The following is a 19183-nucleotide window of genomic DNA, read 5'->3' on the forward strand; positions in this document are numbered from 1 at the left end:
AGTATCATGGCCTGGACCAGGAGCTGTGTGGAATAATTGGTGAGGAGTGGTCTTATTCTGCGGATATTGTACAGGATGAACCTGCACGACCGGGTAGTTGCCGCGATATTCTCAGAGAGTGCCAGCCTGTTGTCCAGCACAACTCCAAGATTTCGGGCACTCTGCGAAGGGTGTAGGGGAGTGTCTCCTAAAGAAATGGGCAGATGAGAAGTGGGAGAGGTAAGAGAAGGAATATGGAGAAGTTCCGTTTTGCTTGTGTTGAGCTTGAGCTGGTGTTTGGTCATCCAGCTCTGGATGTCACTCAGGCAGGCGGATATGCGATCGGAGACCTGAGTGTCTGTGGGAGAGAAAGAGTAGAAAAGTTGAATATCATCTGCATAGAGATGATATGACATGCCATGGGCGGCAATAACAGGGCCAAGGGACCTAGTATACAGAGAAAAGAGGAGGGGACCAAGGACAGAGCCCTGAGGGACCCCAGTTGTGAGGGGACGAGGAGCTGACACTGCACCGGCCCAGGCAACCTGGAAGGAGCGGCCGGAGAGATAGGACGCAACTCCAATTTTTATTTACTCCAAATTACCCCACAGCTCTGACCACTGACAGAGCTGACTAAGGGCAATGCTCTCACCCAGCGTCAAAAGATATTAAACAGTCAAGGAACAAGACCAGGTCAAAACCTAGTATATGGCTGGACCGAACACACTTCATCCGGCCGACTAATGGTGCAACTTCATAATTCGGCCCACCAGTGGTTTAACTTCATCATTCACACAGTCACTCACACACAGACATTTGCGTTTGTAGGGCTGGCCCCGCTGTTGCGGTCCAGCCAAAAACCAAAACCTACCTCAAAATGTCTGAACACTTTGGTGAGAGGTAGGACCAATCCTGTAAAGTCAAAGTCAAAGTCAAAGTGTTTTTATTTGTCAAGTGCACAGTATAACACAGGTCATTCTGAGCAAAGAAATGTTGTGACATGGCAGGCAGCAACTACGTAGAAGCAAGAGCAAAATATCGAAAATATCTAAAATATATCAAAGAAATATCACACATAATAAAAATACACATAATATTAAACATAGTGTTAAATATTAACAGCAAATAAGTACCAGTCTGTACAGATGGGGGATATGGACAGTGGGAATAGGAGTATTAAATATTTAAATATTAACCATATATAAAGTGCAGGAGTGCTGATGAATACGTGCATAAGATTGTACATTGAACGTACATAGCATACACAGGAGGACATGTGATCAATGTGATCCCAGGGATTTATGTTGCTGGTTGAGAAGCCTGATGGCCTGAGGGAAAAAACTGTTTGTGAGTCTGGTTGTCCGTGCCCGGATGCTCCGGAAGCGTCTGCCAGACGGCAGCAGTGAGAACAGACCATAGCCTGGGTGGCTGAAGTCTGTTATGATTTTCTGTGCTTTCCTGAGGCATCGTGTGTGGTAGATGCCTTGCACAGATGGGAGGTGGCAGCCAATGATGCGCTCCGCTGTCTTCACCACCCTCTGGAGGGCTTTGTGGTCAGTGTACTGACACATTCCAGCAGATCATACACTGCCTGACCCACACCCCAGGATTGGCATTTGCAGATCCCAACAAGCTATATGTCCTTCATGTAGATGCCCGCTTTACAGGACTTATCTCTGCCCATACCAGGAACATTCTGCAGGGTTGAGGCCAGTACCATTCATCAGCAAGAAGCTACGTTCCTCAGAACAGAACTACACCATCCATCAGGTAGAGTTTCTATCGCTCAACTGGGTCATCGTGGACAAACTCCATTATTACCTATACGGCACTAAATTTACAGTATGTACTGACAATAATCCCCTCATATATGTACTTACCTCAACCAAGCTCAATGTGACAGGGCAGTTGCGAACTACTGCTCTAGCCTCATGTGATTTTAATGTCCAGTATAGACTTAGCAAGAACAATATCAATGCTGATCTGCTGTTCAGGATGTTGTCCAAGATAGGTAAGCCAGGAGATTAGGAAGATAGCCTTCACCCCCACTGAGGAATAGCCACTGAGCCAGCTCCCAATAGTCATCCAGGACATCTCCCAAGTATCTACAGCAGCTTAGGGCATCCCCTGATTGTCAGTGAGGTTTATGCAATTCCTGCATATCTGGATCAAGGATCTTTGCAGCAGTTGTCTAGACCTGAGTTGAGGAAAGCTAAAAAGGAAGACCCTTTACAGTAAGAGTGTTTTAAGGGGTACAGAGTCTGAAGACAGGGACAAACAAATAATATTCACCCAGAGCTGGAGTAGGAGTAGTAACTAGCTGGGTGGGAATGCAGTCCAGTGAACAGTAGGAAGACTCTTGAGGACATCACCAGAGTATACAATTCACCTAATATGCAGGGCCTAAATACAGTACATACTAATGGTATTACTGCTGAAAAGAAAACAATAAGCATGGGAGGAATCAATATGCCCTTTTCATCACGGGTACAATGTCTTAATGTTGGTATGTCAGAGCCTGGAGAAGATCAGCCTGCTGTCACTGTCCATTTATTTCTAAAAAATATAACCTGGCAAGATGTCATAGTAAGACATGTTAATACATATTACCAAGTCCATTCAATCTTCAATTTACTGAAATGTGAAGCTCCTATTTAATTAGCTGAAACTGACTAATCATTTCAGGATAACACTGTCACAGACATGAACTTTCTGGAAGTATATTTAATATTTAATTACAGCTCATTTGCAAAAATTTCTAAAAACCTGTTTTCACTTTGTCATTATGGGGTATTGTGTGTAGATTGATAAGAATAAAACTGAATTTAATCAATTTTAGAATAGGGCTGTAATGTAACAAAATGTGGGAAAATAGAAGGGGTATGAATCATTTCGAAGGCACTGCACATAGCTTCATCAGACTAAAGTTTGTGTGACTATAATTATCTTCAGTTAGTTGTTCACAGGTTGTTGAAACATTGTTCCACACCCACCAAATCATTATAGCTACCCACATTAGAGTCATAAGACTTGTACTGCATTTCAGTCTCTCACCTTATACCCACCAAGCAAACATGGTGTCACGGTACGGGTGCTGGGACCCAGGCGCAGAGTGGGAAAAAAACCACAAAACTCAAAGGGGAAAATTAACAAAGACTTTACTAACAGGTAAACAAACAGGGAACAAACAAGGCCACAATGGGCAAAACCACAAACTCAAAAAAATAACTAAAAGCAGAAAACAAGAGGGACTCACAAATACAGGCAGGGCAGAACGCAGGCAGGCAGAGCACAAGGGTAATTCAAACAAACAGGAAGGTCAAACAAATACAAGTCAGAAACAAAACACAAACAGGTAAAAAACGCAGGCAGGTACAAAGGGTCTGAAACATACGCAAGTCGGGAACAAACACAAGCAGGCAGGTACATGTAAGTCAGGTAACAAACAAACAGGTCACAAACACAGGCAGGTACATACGGTTTTCAAACAGATTTCAGGAACAAACACGAGAAGGCAGGTACATGAAAGTCAGGAGACAAACACAAGAAGGCAGGTACATGAAAGTCAGGAGACAAACACAAGAAGGCAGGTACATGAAAGTCAGGAGACAAACACAAGGAACCAGCACCCAAGTCAAGGGAACAGAGAACTTAAATAGACAGGGGTAACAAGACACAGGTGAACTCAAAAAACAATCAAACCAAAGAGGGGATAATACAGGTGGGAACAATGATGGGATAACGAGACAATGAAACAATCATACAATTAACATGGGGGGAGCAGGACACAAAACAGAAGTGCCGCCATCTGGCGGCCCAACAGGGGAAACACAGACAGGAAAACAGGACCATGACACATGGGTCTTCTCCTGCTCACAATGTGTATGTATAGTCAATTTATCTCTTAAGAAAAGCTGCTAATGCAATACTTTACATTGTTGGAACATCAAACTTTTTGTTAATTGATATTTTGATTGTAAAACATAATGTATAATAATGACAACTTATTTATTGCGACTTGATTGACTCTGAGTTCTCTTTTAAGTGGTGATACTGAGAATGGTGAAAATCAATGCAAAATTTTTAGTTAATTAAATTTCATGCATAATACATTGTGTATCCTGTATATACTTAACACTCTCTTTATTATTTTTATTTTTTGTTGTATATTGTTTTTCTTAGCAGTATCTGCATCATTTGTTGCTGCAATAGTAACGCTTCTTTTTAGTTGATGGGTGTGTGCAGTCGATATCCACAACCATGGAGAGCAGAATGAAAGGTTTCCAACACAGATGTATCTTCTCATATGCTCTCTTATTATCAGTATTGTTCATATAAGCCAGGTCTCATGGCAATAGCTATCTCCGATCATACACGAGGAGATAAACCAAACCAAACACAAGGGTTGAGTGTTAGGTACAGAGCCTGAAAACAGGGACAAACAAATGATATTCTGCATAGGACTACCCAGAGGTGGGAGGAGCTGAAACTAGCTTGGTGGCAATGACCCTAATGTACCGGGCCTAAATAGCGCTATGACTGCTGAAAAGAAAACAGAAGTGATGGAGGAAGCGATATGCCCTTCTCATCAAGACTACAATATCTTTTAATCAGTACAGAGGCTGGATAAGGTCAGCCTGCTGTTACTGCTCATTTTTATTACAAGATGGCAAGATGTCATGAGGTCACACATTCATGTTAACTCCAAGAATATATGTTGAATTTCTTTAAATCGGACAATATCATACTTTTATTTGGTGTTTTGAAATCACTTTTATTCTCAATGATAGGCCACGGTCTGAAAGAACCTGTTTCACAGAAACTTGCTAAGAGTGACATATCTTATTCAACCTTTGTGATCTCTATCTCAGTGATTTATAATATTATTCCTTTGATGTTCAATTTTTTTTCCTGCAAGGTCAGGCTTACTGCACAAGCAAATAGAGTACATGGCTGGGGTACAGCCCAAACTCACAGTGAATGAACATTTGAGTTTAATCATTTGGAAAGAGCAAAATCCTTTCAATCTACTGTTTATGGAAATGTACATTAAAATAGAATTTATTTATTTACCTATCTATCAAATAACTCAGTACAGGAGAGAGATAAATGAAATGACCGTGGGCTTAAGATTCTGATTCTTCTGATTCTCAGCTGCAATACATGTGGTCATTAATAGCTTTAAAAGTTTCCATCAAGCATGAGGCTACAAGTGACTATTTTTATGGGTTGTACTCTCATGCTGTTGAACCATTGTTCCACACCCACTAAATAATTTTAGTTACCTACTCTAGAGCCCTACGACTTGTACTGCATTGCAATCTCTCACCTTACACCTACCAAGAAAACATGGGTCTCTTCCTACTCACAATCTGTACGTATAGTTAATTTATCTCTTAAGAACAGCAGCAATTGCAATAATGTACATTTTTGGAATGTCCAACATTTTGATAATTTAAATTTAAATTTTGAAAAACAATAAATAATAATTATTTATTTACTGTGATTTGGCTGACATTGAGCTCTCTTTTTAAGTGGGAATACTGAGTATGCTGAAAATAAATGCTAAAGGTATGTGTGGTACATTTTTTAATTTACATAATATCTGAAATATTCCATTACACTATTTATCTTGTATATATTTTTACACTGTCTTTGTTACTTCTAAAGTAGGCTAGCATCACATATTTTATTGCATATGACAGAGGCAAACATTTGAGGCTGAAATGTTACCAGTGTTTCCCATCAGTGAATATTCTATTTGAATTTGTTATAATGACTTGGTACACAAAGATAAGACCATCAATTTGAAATGAATAGTTCAAAGACCGTTCCTCATAGTATCTCTTCTTGACACACTTAATTCATTTTGTTATCTCCTCTCATTTCCACAACATCTAGTTTTCTATCTAAAAACAGAAACAGATAATGTAATAATGTTGTCGATGGACCAGATACAGATAGTGTTGGTTCTGAACACCCCTATAGTGTATCTCCTGTTTGTCCTCGTCCTTTACTTTTGAATGTCCCTTTACCTTTTTTTGTTTCACAGTAGCATCTTTTAAATTTTTTATTAAAGGCAATATTCATCCTGCAAAAATTTGGGGGAAAGATTTTGCAATGGTGGGGGACGAAGTAGAATTTGTTTGTAGCACCTACGGTTTGGAGAAGGAGAATGATATCCTGAACATCTACCTCTGCAAGAACGGGCTGGGAACCCAACAGCAGCTACAAAAAGACAAGTCCAAAACCAAGTTTTACATTAACGATGTGAAAAAAGAAGATTCAGGCAACTATAGCTGTGTTTACTCGAAGACGGAGTACAAACCGAGTGATGTGAGAGGGAAAGGAGATACCTCTGTCTTTCTCCAAGTGTCTGGTAGGGACATACATTTCTCAAAACCTAATGATTGCAAATAATATTTTACAAATTTGTTTAAACCATATAATTTTATTATGATTGATGAAACCTATCTCAAATTTGACAGTAGGATTTCTAAGTGGCTATTGACAATGCATTTAGTTGGCCTTTTAATATGTATAGACCTCTGAGATAAGGACACCATTGACATTGCTATTTCCTTTATGATGTCCTGGGGAATGTAAACAAACAGAACTTGACAGTGGTTCTTCACACGTAACCAAAAATCAATGGCCTCTTAAAAAATCTGTTGTTAAATTGTGAACCAGTGGGAGCCAATCCTGTTCCTGGAGTTCTACCTAGATTTTCATTCCAATTCTAACAAAGCACACGTCATTCAACAGCTAGAGATCTTGTTAACTGCTAATTAGTTGAATCAGATGTGCCAAATTTTGGGTTGAAATGAAAACCTACAGGATGGTTGATCTCCAGGAACAGGGTTGGTTACCACTGTTATAAACTGTGTAGGTACTAGGTGAGTATGTGTTTGTCTGCACTCTCTTGAACTGATAATGGTGGTTTCAGCAGTGAGTATGGCAGGTGAATCCAGCATTCCAAATTGTGAGAAACAGAGGATATAGCATAAAAAGTTTTGTAAAATGTTATATCTAAAATATTGCTTTTCTCTGACTTTTCGTGTAGCTGGTTTCCTCCCTGCAGATATTGCTTTGAAAGAGACATCAGTGATGGAGGGAAATGATGTGGAATTCACATGTACAGTATCAGGTTTCTGGAGAGCTGACAGCAGTGATGTCTCCTATACGTATCTCTATAAGGATGGAACTGCTGTAAAAATTGAAGTGTGGGACAGCAGAATTCGTGAGGTCATTTTTACCCTTTCAAAGGTACACGTGGGAGATTCTGGCAGCTACAGCTGTGTTGTCATTAGTTCAAAATCTATTTCCCGTAACATGACAAAACCGCAAGGCAATAATGCCGTTGACCTTCAGGTACATAGAAAAGGTAAGAATCACCTTAAATTCAATCTCTACTGTCTAACAACCTTTCTGAATCAAGATCATCCTATGGATGTTGCAACTGTCACATTTGTGCATGCTACTTGATAAGTTTCATTTATTTCATCCAAATGTAGTACTTTTTCTGAATCTTAATTGTGCTATTATAAGAATACTGTGTTTATATTGTATATTATATATACAGTATTCTATACTGATAAACCAGTTTAAACATATTTTTTCCCAACTATTTATTTGATAGTTTTATGCTTATTATTCCATTTCTAGCCCATTTATACACCATCCTAAAACCATAGTATGAACATAAATGAACATTACTATGTGTTGCAGAGACCAAAGAAATCCCACAAGAATTGATCATGGGTTTGTTCGGTCTGCTACTGCTAGTGTCAATGCTACTGGGACTATGGAGTTACAGGCAGAATCACAAACAAGGTTTGAATATGTGCATACAGTATAAATTATCAGACCAAACATAAACTAGGTTTTAGGATAAATGTATATTTCTGGATTGAATCCATCTTGGAATATCAAGTCTAGATATAAATCCTTGATATAATTTAGGAAATATTCTGCCATATTGAAAACATAATTATTGGATTTGATCTGAAGAATACAGTATGACGTTTTAAAGGATTAATATGGTGGTTGAATGTGACACTTGCCAGTTGTCATTAGGCAACAACAAAACAAATGTGCAATAATTTTTCTAAGCCTAAATTTCCCCCCATAAAAGTGAACCCGAACTGTCTGGGCGTGGTAATGAGAACTGTCAGTTATCTATGATTGACAGACCATGCCTCGTTACCATAGCTACCTCCATGATACGCGCTCATTTTGCGAGAATGAATTTTCACAAGCTAGCTAACTTAGTATATCAAGTATCGATAGCTAAGGACGTTGATTTATATCCAATAATAATTTGTGCTAGCTAGCTAGCCAAGTTAAGATAAAACAAGGTTAATGTGAAGTAGCTATCACAATCGGACAGCACTAACCCATAAAAATTTACTTTGAATGGTACTGGCTCAATCGAACGGTAAATGTGAAAAACATTTGATTGCAGTCAGCGGCACCAAAATTTTCTTTCACACCCTCAATAAACGGCAAAAGTCCCAGTAGAAGATTGAATTAAACCTTTTAAAGTTATATATTTTCTGAAACGTTATCGATTCCGCTTGGCCACAGTTAGTGAAACTAGGCGATAGAAGCATAGAAGTTGCTATGTAAATTACATCAGAAGGATTCGGCCTTGTTGTTTGCTACCTAAATTTCACAGCACACTAGTAGCAGGACGGTGTGCCCAGTCAGATTTCTTTACGGGGAGTGGAAAGGGAAGTGGTTACTGTACGTGTGACGCACCAAGTCGAGAACATTCTCAACCGGTTGAAACGATAAATTTAAAACGCATATTTCTCCAAAATAAAGACATATTTAATACTTTACTCATCTTGTTTCTTCAATGCCTCTTGTGCAAATAGCACATAAAACCTAGAAAGTGTGAAAACCACCATGTTACTCCTTTAAGTTAGGCTTCAAACGAGTCCCTGATCTTAACATTTTTGCTTTACATCTAATTGTTATTCAGTTTAAAAGTTGATTTTAGTTTTTTAGCCTACTGTATTACAAAGCATTTTTATGTCAATACCTTGTATGGATATTAACATACATTGCAAAAAAATATAATGTTGTATAGAAGCCAATAATTCCAATCTCTCGGTGTGTTCCTTGAATTGTTTTTTTTTTCTATAATTGTTATGTATTATGTGTTTGCATTGTTTGCAATAACTAATTCACAGTACCAGTACTGATATGCAACTAAAGCCGCGTTTCCACCAAAATTACCCGGAACTTTCAGTCCCAGGAACTACTTTTCAAGGAACTAAAAGGTTCCTTCAGCCCATGGTTGTCTGCGTTTCCACCGCGGTCTAAAGTCCCGCAAAGATTAGTCAAATTAGCCCACTGACGTATGAAAAAGCGACTTTGTAGTCGATCCATCTGTCCTATGATTTCTTCTGTAACCCCATACTACCACTGAAGTAGCCTACATTATTTTCTAATAACCGGGACAGCCCAGCGGGGTTTATTCCACTTGTATACAACGGGTTACCAACAATGATTATATATGGTTACTTTTGTATTTATTTTTTTTATCGATTTAATCACCTGGAATTGAAATATTCTTCTGCAGCCATTTGGGCATATTTTACCGTTGTCAAGCAAAACTGTCGTTGGTAGTTGAACTTGGACCGTTGTTATGCAACAAATAGGATATAACAGGCCAATAGTCAGATTGTAACTGTTTTATATATCCTCTCAAACACATTCATTATGTTTTTATGCGAACATTCGCTTTCATGTCTTGACATCCGAAGCGACAGAATGCATTCACATTTATATGTATAACTGGCAACAACAGCAGAAAACATGCACACGTTGTAAACAATTTGCTGTTTGATTACTTTCTCATCGTCAATTCCATGTAGGCTAATCGCAAAATGACAAGAATAGAACGAAAACTCGGACTTGCCTGAAAATTTAAATTAGTAGTGGTACAGCCACTGTTTGCTTTCCTTCGACGTTACTGCTAGCCGAGCAGCGAAGTGTGCCCTCCAGATGCGAACCATGCACCATAAATGAGTCCATACTCTTCCTGGTCTTTTTGTGGAATTGAAGAATGGCAGAGTAAAATTATGGCAGACTGATTACTAGATTACTAGAATTAACCTGTTATTTTACCGTGACAAAAAGTGCGGAAGGTGATTTCCAGTTTGCTTTTACTGTATCATCAATGTGAATTACGCAGAACTACCGTATACCTCACATAACTGTATCAAACGTTTTGAGTCAATTACAACGGGCTAACAAAGAAAATCCGGAAGAAAATATTCAGCAACCGAATTAATCCGTTTGAATGTTTTGGTACATAATATGCTGTCCCAGCACGAATGCTTATCATTTTATAAAACGAATACTAAAGCAAGAAAAGAACAGAAGAGCACACATTATAATTCCAAGATGTTGGCAGGCTATAACCAAAACTAGGCTACTGCACCGCATAACATACAAGTTTGATTTGAAGTTATTATGAAAATAAATTGGTTTGCGGCTGCATATTTTTAAACATGGCGGCTGAAAATGAACACACAAAAAATGCTGCGAGTACTCGACCAATCAGAAATGTTCAGCGCTGCAAGCTCCTCCCAAAAGGCTTAAGATGATATAGCTGAGGTTCTGTGATTTCTGAATATTTTAAATACTTTTTTCCCCTTTACAGCAGCATGCAAAATGTGTAGAGAAAGGTATGGTATTAATATCTATCTTTTTAATCTGTCATAAAGTCTTTTTAATGTTCCCTTTGTGAGAGCTATGGATCATTTAAAAGTAATTTAAAAGATGAAGATCCTGTCTAATTTATTGTAGCAGCTGAGTGCCACCGCTCGTTTAAGAGATGAGAGAGACGAGTTTATTTCTTTGGACGCGACTGCGTCTTTTTTTATTTTACGGCCGCCACGCGGCTTTCTGTTCGCAATTCGCAACACACAATACACAATACACAATACACAATACACAATACACAATACACAATACACAATACACAATTCCCGGCTGACTGTCCGTCAGATCTTCTTCCGTCTCTCGTTCCTCTCTCTGTCGACCAGCTTTTTAAGCATCCAGGCTCATTGTCGAGGTAATCAGCACATTGTCCATCAATCAAACAATTAACCATCAGTGCTGATTAATAATCCCCAACAGCCGTGGCGCAGAGTTCCGAGAGCCGCCCCGCCCACTCTCTCTCTGCAGCCAACGCAAAACCACGCCCACCCTACCACATTTATATACTGTAATTCAGGCAGATATGTTGCACCATTAAGTGTGAATGATTCTGTATGAATGAGTAAGAAAGGCTTGGATAAAACTCTGAACAACAAATAACATATTTACGGCAGCAATGTGTTTGTTTTGTCTGCACTGTGTATGACAGTGAAGTTTTGGACAACTTGATTGGATACACTGAAATTGAAGAGTGCAGAGGTATGTTGGTTGTAATAAACTTTAGAAATTTTTTTGTTTTATTCCCTCATTCTGAGCTGTTTTGTGTCTAATTATTTTTAATACAGGTCAGAGGGGAGAAGCCAATCTAAGGTGAGACAGACACATCCACTTCCTCTTTTGTCAAAACATCCACATGACTGTTTTTATGAAATCATAAGAAAACCCCATCACGACTCATGTCCCTCAAAAGCGTTGCTTGTATTTAATTAATTTTTTTCTTACATCTTATTTCCCCACAGTGGAGAAAATTTGGAATGTCACAATGAACAAGCTGGTTCAGGTAATGATTTTTTGCATGGCATATAAAATGTGAAAATGCATTACCAAACTTAATCTGTTGAAATAATATGGCTCTTTGTCTTACAGGACGTGTGCAACCAACAGTGAGATGGTCAGTCCCAATTTTCTAATCCAGAGAAGTTCATGTTTACCTTGTGAGAATATTTTCCTTCTGAGTCTACGATTTCCTATTCTATTCTCATTTCCTACTCAGGAACTTAATCAGAGAGGATGCAACATACAGTGCGGTTTTCTATTATGGTGGGTTGAATGTGGATATGAAGTGTATTTGGTTGTTGAAATTTGGTTAAAATGGTGTAAGATTTCTGGTAATGTATTTATGATTTTCCCCCTACAGAGATACAGGACAAAGACAGCAAAATGTAGGTATGTATTCTACCCCCAACACAAAGATATACAACAGCCACGTCCCACCGAAAATTCAGTCTCTTTTCTCTGTATGTATATTACACCATTTTGCCTGTCAGGGTAACTTATGAAGAACAATGAACAAGTTAATTTAAGATTTTGTTTTCCACCTGCTTTTTTGTCTATCTTGCATAGCTTTATTGTAAGCTGTTTTTTTTTTCTCATAGTCTATCAGAGATACTATTTCTAGTTGCGCGTTATGGTCATGTCATGTTTAAAGTAGGCCCATAACCACAAGCGTCTACACACAGCATGCTTGATATCTTGCAGCATTGCTGCAGCAGAGAAGCAGAGAAGCTTGCAATGTCTGAAGCTCAGTCTTGCATACCAGTTACCCAGACTGCAAGGAATTGTTTTTTTTTTGTTTTTTTGCCATTCTTCTCCCATTTTTCTCCCCAATTTAGTCGTTATACCAATTCCCAGTCCTGGTCGATGAGCTATCCTCTGTTGGTCTGGGGAGGGTGTAGACTACCACATGCCTCCTCTGATACATGTGGAGTTGCCAGGTGCTTCTTTTCACCTGACCAACCAGTAGGAGGCGCTAATGCAACAATCAGGACTCATACCCTCACTGATGAGGACTCATACCCACAATTGGCAGAGCCACCCACGAACACTGCCAATTGTGTTTGTAGGAACGTCTGACCAAGCCAGAAGTACCGTTGCCGGGGATTGAACCCTGGTCTCTGCGGTGGTAGTGCTTATACCTCTACACTACCAAACCAAGCATTTTTAACCGTGTGCCATCATACTTACCGTATCTAAGCAACACATGTCTATTCATCATTTCTTTATTACTGGTTGTAATGGTAGGAGAAACAGCATAAGTGCATTTTAACTTCAGTTTTTTTAATGATATGTTTAGGGTTTGACTGTGACTTTCGTTTACAGACTGAGTTGAGCAATCCTCACCAGTGCATATGTAAGCCAAAGTGCAGAAGAGGAAATCAGCAACAGCAAGTGACAATCAAAGGCTTATTACAAAAAGAGAAGCATTGTAAAATTAGCTTTGGCTAATCAACCCATATTACAATATATCAGAATATGTCTCTTGTACAGATAATCAAATATTTTACGTACTTGTCACTATCATGTAATTACCATGCTATCCTTTCAACAGATTGTTTTAAGATGGTGGAGCAAGGGATGTGTTGTTACAGAGTGGAGGAGGAGCCATTTTATATTATGCCTGACATGACTATCAGTGTTTTTATTATATATCGAAATAATGTGTGTATTTTTGTTTGGCTTCTGGAACTTATTTTCTATGCTAAATATTTATTCAGAATAAAGCGCATCATCTTAGTCATGCACTGTAAGGCATGAAATCCAATGACAATGAGTACAGGAGCACAAAAAAGTACAATGATATCAATACATTATTTTTAATAAGGGAAATTTTCATTTTCAAAGGTCAAAGGACAGGATGTGGCAGAGTGTAAATTAATTGGAATTATCATATAATAACCAGATGCAGAGGTGAAATTATATTTATGTTTTTAATCATATAGTAAAAAAGAATTCTCAAAAAGGTACACCCTCGATCTGTACTTTTATTAACTTTAATTGTTGAAGTACAAATCCAAGCAAAAATGTTGATTCATTGTGACATTGACAGGGATTTAAAGAACTTTATTTTTGCTTTTTGTTAATCGCAAATGCAACATTGCTTTGCATACCTTGTGAAAATAAATGAATGGAGAGATGAATGTGAAGACTGACCTGATGTATTTTTTATGTGCTGCATTGTCTTCACAGACAGTGAGCACCGAGTGATCATTATACAGAAATCATTAAAGGCAAAAGAAAAAAAATCAACAGAAGATAAATAAAAGTGGATGTGACATGACATCAGGCAGCCATCACTTGTCTACAATGTGTTTAGGTCACACCCCTCCTCATTTCACTTCACTGACTACCGGTTACAGCTCACATCAAGTTTAAAGCCTTGGTACTAGCCTACAGGGGAATGAATGGGACTGCTCCACCATAACTCCAATCAATTTTCGAACCCTACACCCTATTCAGATCTCTCGACCTTGGGGTGACTTGCTCTCCCGTCCCTGCATGGTCGCTTCCGGCAGCCTTTACTGGCCCCACTGGAGTGGAATGCTCTTCCCAACACGGTCAGGACTGCAGAATCACTGGCCATCTTTTGAAGCTGACTGACGGCCCTCCTTTTCAGGCTGTATCTTTGTTCCCCTCCATACCCATCCTGTAGCACTTCCACCGATAGTACTATTTCAGGTTATGGTTTTAGGTTATATTTTTGTGGTTTTGTCTTGGTCGTCCAGGTGCTGTCACGATGCGGGGGCTAGGACCCAGGCGCAGAGTAAGGAAAGAGAAACTCAAAAAGGGAAAATTAGCAAAGACTTTACTAACAAAAAAGGCAAACACAAACAGGGAACAGAAAAGGCCACGATGGGCAAAAACACAAACTCCAAAAAATCTAAGAAAAACAGAAAACAAGAGGAACTCAAAACACGGGCAGGGCAGAACACAGGTAGGCAGAGTACACGGGTAGGTACATACAGTAAGAAACAAACACAAGTCAGAAACAAACACAAGGAACCAGCACCTGAGTCAAAGGGACAAAGAACTTAAATAGACAGGTAACAAGACACAGGTGAACTCAAAGAACAATCAAACCAAAAAGGACGGGATAACAAGACACAATCAGAAACAATAATAAAATAATTGAAAGCAATAATAAAATTAACAGAGGAACGAGCAGGACACAAAACAGAAGTGCCGCCATCTGGCGGCCCAATAAGGAAAGACAGACGGAAACACAGAACCATGACAGGTGCTTGTTATAGATATAGTTTTTGATACAGAATTTGTACTTTGGTTCTGACTAACAGTTATGTGAACTAGTACTTTAGTGGGGTGCATCTTTACTCGTGTGTCTGGGACTGTAGTTAGCCAGGCCTGGCATTATTGTTCATATTAGGTGAATTCATCATTATGTTTCTCCTACATTGTAAGTTGTTCTAGATTAGAGCACCTACTAAAGGAAATGTAATGCAATTGTTTTTAAAAAAAAAAAAAAAACAAGAAAAGACTAAGCCTGCTAAGATTTATGAACATTATCTGGCTATGGGTAACTAACCCACTGCCATGTTTTAAGATACAATCTGCATCAGGCATCTGCAACCCTGGTCCAGGAGAGCCGTAAGCTCTGATATGTTTTCATTGTTATTCGTCGCTGAATTAATCACTTAAAACAGTTGATTTCACCATTAACTCACCTCCCCTGGTTTCTTGGGTCTAAACTGGGTGATGTTTTTAAGGTGAAAACAAAAACCAACAGAGCTTGTGGGTCTCCAGGACCTGGGTTTCAGACTCCTAAGCTACAGTGGACTGTGGAAAACCAGTGCTCTGTCCCTTTAACTGAGTCACTTCCTGTAAACTTTTCATTGAAAAGGAGAGGAGTGACACTGTTCAGCAGTCAGATCCTACAGAGCTTTTCTGCTGCAGGGATGTCTTACTTGCTACATTTGCTCTTCATGATCTACTCAGCTTGTAAGTGTCCATTACCTTTCCATATACCCAGAAATAAATTCCTCCTGAATCTGATTTTTATATTAGGTTTCTGTTCAAATGTGCTGAACATCAGCCATGTTCTTTATTGTTTGTTAGGATTATAAATACAATATCCCGGCACTAATGCATTTAATTACACATTCATTCCAACACAGAATTTTTCATATAAGGAAGAGATGTTTCTCTAATTTCTTTTTTTCCCCAGGTTCTGTGCAAGGGTTTGATGTTTTCCAGACACCAAAGGAGGCTTTCAGTCTGGAAGGAAGAGAAACGGTTCTGTCTTGTTCTCACAATGATCTCAGTGCCAGTGCAATGTACTGGTTTCAGCAGCTAAAAGGGCAGGGCATCAAGTTAATGGTCTATTCAGTTGTGGGTAGCAACCCTGAGTTTGAAAAAGACTTCAAAGAAGAGAGATACACTTTTGAGAGACCAGATATTAAACATGGAGCTTTAAAGATCAAAGCGGTGGAGCCTATTGATACTGCCCTGTATTTCTGTGCTGCAAGCAGCACTGTGGCACAATCACACACCTGCACCTGTCAAAAACTGAGTTTATATACAAGTTCTAGTCCCACACAGTAGAGAGCAGCATTTAAAAAGAATAAGCCATCTTGAAAGGGGTATGGCTATGGAGTGATAGGGTGATGCGCAATTAGTAATTACATTGCCCAGGGTATGGTAAGGCTCAGTCAGTTAGGGGTTTGCATTTCATCACTATCCAGAAACCCTCATTGGCTAATCGGGCACCCGTGGACTGCATGTTGAAGTTGCGTATGAAAGGTTGGATGGTAATTGGGCATTCCATAGTAGAATGGGAACTGAATGCGTACAGCCCCACTTTGGCGCCAAATTATTAAAAAGTGACATTAAAGTCTCACAATAATACTAGCAGAATGACAATTAGGAAATTACTATGAGGCACTGGCTCCTCATTGGACTTATCTGTTGTTTCCTGTGAACAAGCCAATCATATATGATTGAGGCTCACAGGTAGAAATTTTTACAGAAAGTTCAATAAGCCTCATAAATCCACATCAAAATCAATTCTATGACTGGCCTGTTTTTCCATATTAACATCAGAATTATGCAAATTCACAACACTGGTAAAGTACACCTACAAGATATATGAATTAATGAATTAATTTGACAATTTAAAAATTCTTACATGTTTTCCACACACTCAATAAGGAATGTTCTAAAGCTATTTTTTAACCATAAGTTTTCCATGAATTTTATTTCACTAAGCATCTTCATATTTTTGTTGCATAACATAATCCAAAAAACGCTAGAATGACCCGGGGACAAGTCTATATACTCTATATATCCAAACTCATGTGTCAAAAACAATGCAGTGTGCTATAAACACCACCTTTTGATTTTTTTAAAAACATTTTTTTAAATTAAAAAAAGTTACATTTCATCATCTGGCCTATAGAGGGAGATATAACAACACTATGTGCAGTGAATATCCTTGTGGTTTCCTGACAAGGCCTCTTAACGACAAATACAGCCATCTGTGCATCTCTGTGAGAAAGCATTCAACTCATCGGCACAGTTACCACACCAGAGAAGATGGAAAAGGCACACCTGTTACTCCTCTCCTTTTGTCTCTGTTCAATTAGTATGTCATAATCTTTTCCCCTTAAAGTATTTTCAACCCTTTTTCCTCCCGGAAACCTTTGGGAAAGTATTATTTTTGCGGTAGAATCACCGATGCGTGAGACAAACATGCATTGTTGTTTTGTAAAGGCCACATTGAATTTAAATAATAATATTGTCTACTAGCAGGTTTGTGTTTATTTGCCTCACAGTGTTTTGCTTTACAGGGTTCGGCTGGAGTGCAGATGTGCATCAGACTCCTCTCCAGGTCATCACAAACCCAAGGGGTCTGCTGAATATCTCCTGCTCTCACAACGACAATAATCTTGACTACATGTACTGGTACCGGCAGCAGCTGGGAAAAGGATTTGAACTAATTGCTTATATACTTACAAATACTGAAGCTGAATTTGAGGATGAATTCAAAAAGAAGAAAATGAGATTTGAAATTAAGAAGCCAGGAACCCTCTCTGGCTCTTTCATAATGAAGACTCTGACAGAGGAAGACAGCGCTGTGTACTTCTGTGCAGCTAGTCAACACAGTGACACAACCATGCCTCACTCATTACATTACATTACATTATAGGCATTTAGCAGACGCTCTTATCCAGAGCGACGTACAACAAGTGCATAGGTTTCAAGATGTAGAGGCGCAAAAGAAACACTAGAGTGAAGTAAGGATCGTAGTGCCAGAAGTGACCACATCGATCAGGACTCCAACCCTGTAGAGTAAGCTTGTTCAGCAGCAAGAATCCTACCAAGTACAAAGTACAAACTAGCACTGGAATCACACCTAATCATACAAAAACAATCCTACCAGATACACTAACATAATCAAATTATCCTAGCTAGGTACAATGAGCTGAACTATAGGCTAGGGAGGGGTGGGGAGAGGTGCAGCCTGAAGAGATGAGTCTTTAGTCTGCGTTTGAAAGTGGTGAGATTCTCTGCTGTTCTGACCATCACGGGGAGGTCATTCCACCAGCGAGGGGCCAGGACAGACAGCAGACGGGAGCGGGAAGTGCAGATGCGAAGAGGGGGAGGTGCCAAGCGTCCAGAGGTGGCAGAACGGAGAGGTCTGGCTGGTGTGTAGGGTCTGATGATCCTCTGAATGTACCCTGGTGCTGACCCCTTAGCTGCCTGGTATGCAAGCACCAAGGACTTAAATTTGATGCGAGCCATAACAGGCAGCCAGTGGAGGTCAGTGAGCAGGGGGGTGACATGGGAATGTCTGGGGAGGTTGTAGACCAGACGCGCTGCAGCATTCTGGATGAGCTGCAGGGGTCTGATGGCGGATGTTGGCAGACCAGCCAGTAGCGAGTTGCAGTAGTCCAAGCGGGACAGGACCATCGCTTGAACCAGGAGCTGGGTTGCGTAGGTGGTGAGGAAGGGGCGGATTCTCCGGATGTTGTACAGGAAGAACCTGCACGTTCGACTCACCGCCGTGATGTTCTGGGAGAGGGACAGTCTGTTGTCCATCACCACTCCAAGGTTTTTTGCGGTGGGTGATGATGACACCACAGTGTCCCCCAGGGAAATAGAAAAGTCGAGAAGGTTAGAGGATGGAGCAGGGATGAAGATCATCTCCGTCTTGCCTGGGTTCAGCTTAAGATGGTGGTTATCCATCCAGCTCTGGATGTCCCTCAGGCAGGCAGAGATGCGAGCAGAGACCTGAGTGTCAGAGGGCGGGAAGGAGAGAAAGAGTTGGGTGTCATCGGCATAACAATGATAGGACAACCCATGGGCAGAGATTACAGGACCAAGAGATTGGGTGTACAGGGAGAATAGGAGGGGACCAAGGACAGAGCCCTGGGGAACTCCTGTGGCAAGGGGGCGAGGTGCTGATACTGCACCAGCCCAGGCGACTTGGAAGGAGCGACCGGAGAGGTAGGACTCA

At 39.8% G+C, this 19183-nt stretch overlaps 1 protein-coding gene and 1 long non-coding RNA gene across 4 annotated transcripts; both read left to right on the plus strand.

Moving 5' to 3' along the window:
* Positions 1 to 5288: 5288 nt before the first annotated feature.
* On the plus strand, positions 5289 to 13856 carry LOC135255187 (uncharacterized). Of its 3 annotated transcripts, none has more exons than XM_064336020.1 (11): positions 5289 to 5353; positions 5515 to 5550; positions 6059 to 6358; positions 7043 to 7363; positions 7708 to 7812; positions 11499 to 11523; positions 11673 to 11713; positions 11800 to 11824; positions 11927 to 11973; positions 12071 to 12099; positions 13033 to 13856. In XM_064336020.1, exons 1-10 carry the CDS (start codon positions 5329 to 5331, stop codon positions 12097 to 12099), a joined length of 954 nt encoding a protein of 317 aa, XP_064192090.1. In that variant the 5' UTR covers positions 5289 to 5328; the 3' UTR covers positions 13033 to 13856. The 3 variants fall into 3 exon arrangements, with proteins under 3 accessions (XP_064192090.1, XP_064192089.1, XP_064192091.1); XM_064336019.1 differs by having other exon boundaries at positions 12071 to 12095; XM_064336021.1 differs by lacking the exon at positions 13033 to 13856 and adding an exon at positions 12777 to 13026.
* A 1648-nt stretch (positions 13857 to 15504) lies between these two features.
* On the plus strand, positions 15505 to 16149 carry LOC135255185 (uncharacterized). Its single transcript, XR_010330106.1, has 2 exons — positions 15505 to 15666; positions 15893 to 16149. It is a non-coding gene; the product is annotated as an uncharacterized LOC135255185 (long non-coding RNA).
* The last annotated feature ends 3034 nt before the right edge of the window (positions 16150 to 19183 follow it).

The sequence above is a fragment of the Anguilla rostrata genome, chromosome 5 (genome assembly GCF_018555375.3).
Source record: "Anguilla rostrata isolate EN2019 chromosome 5, ASM1855537v3, whole genome shotgun sequence".
Lineage (NCBI taxonomy): Eukaryota > Metazoa > Chordata > Actinopteri > Anguilliformes > Anguillidae > Anguilla > Anguilla rostrata.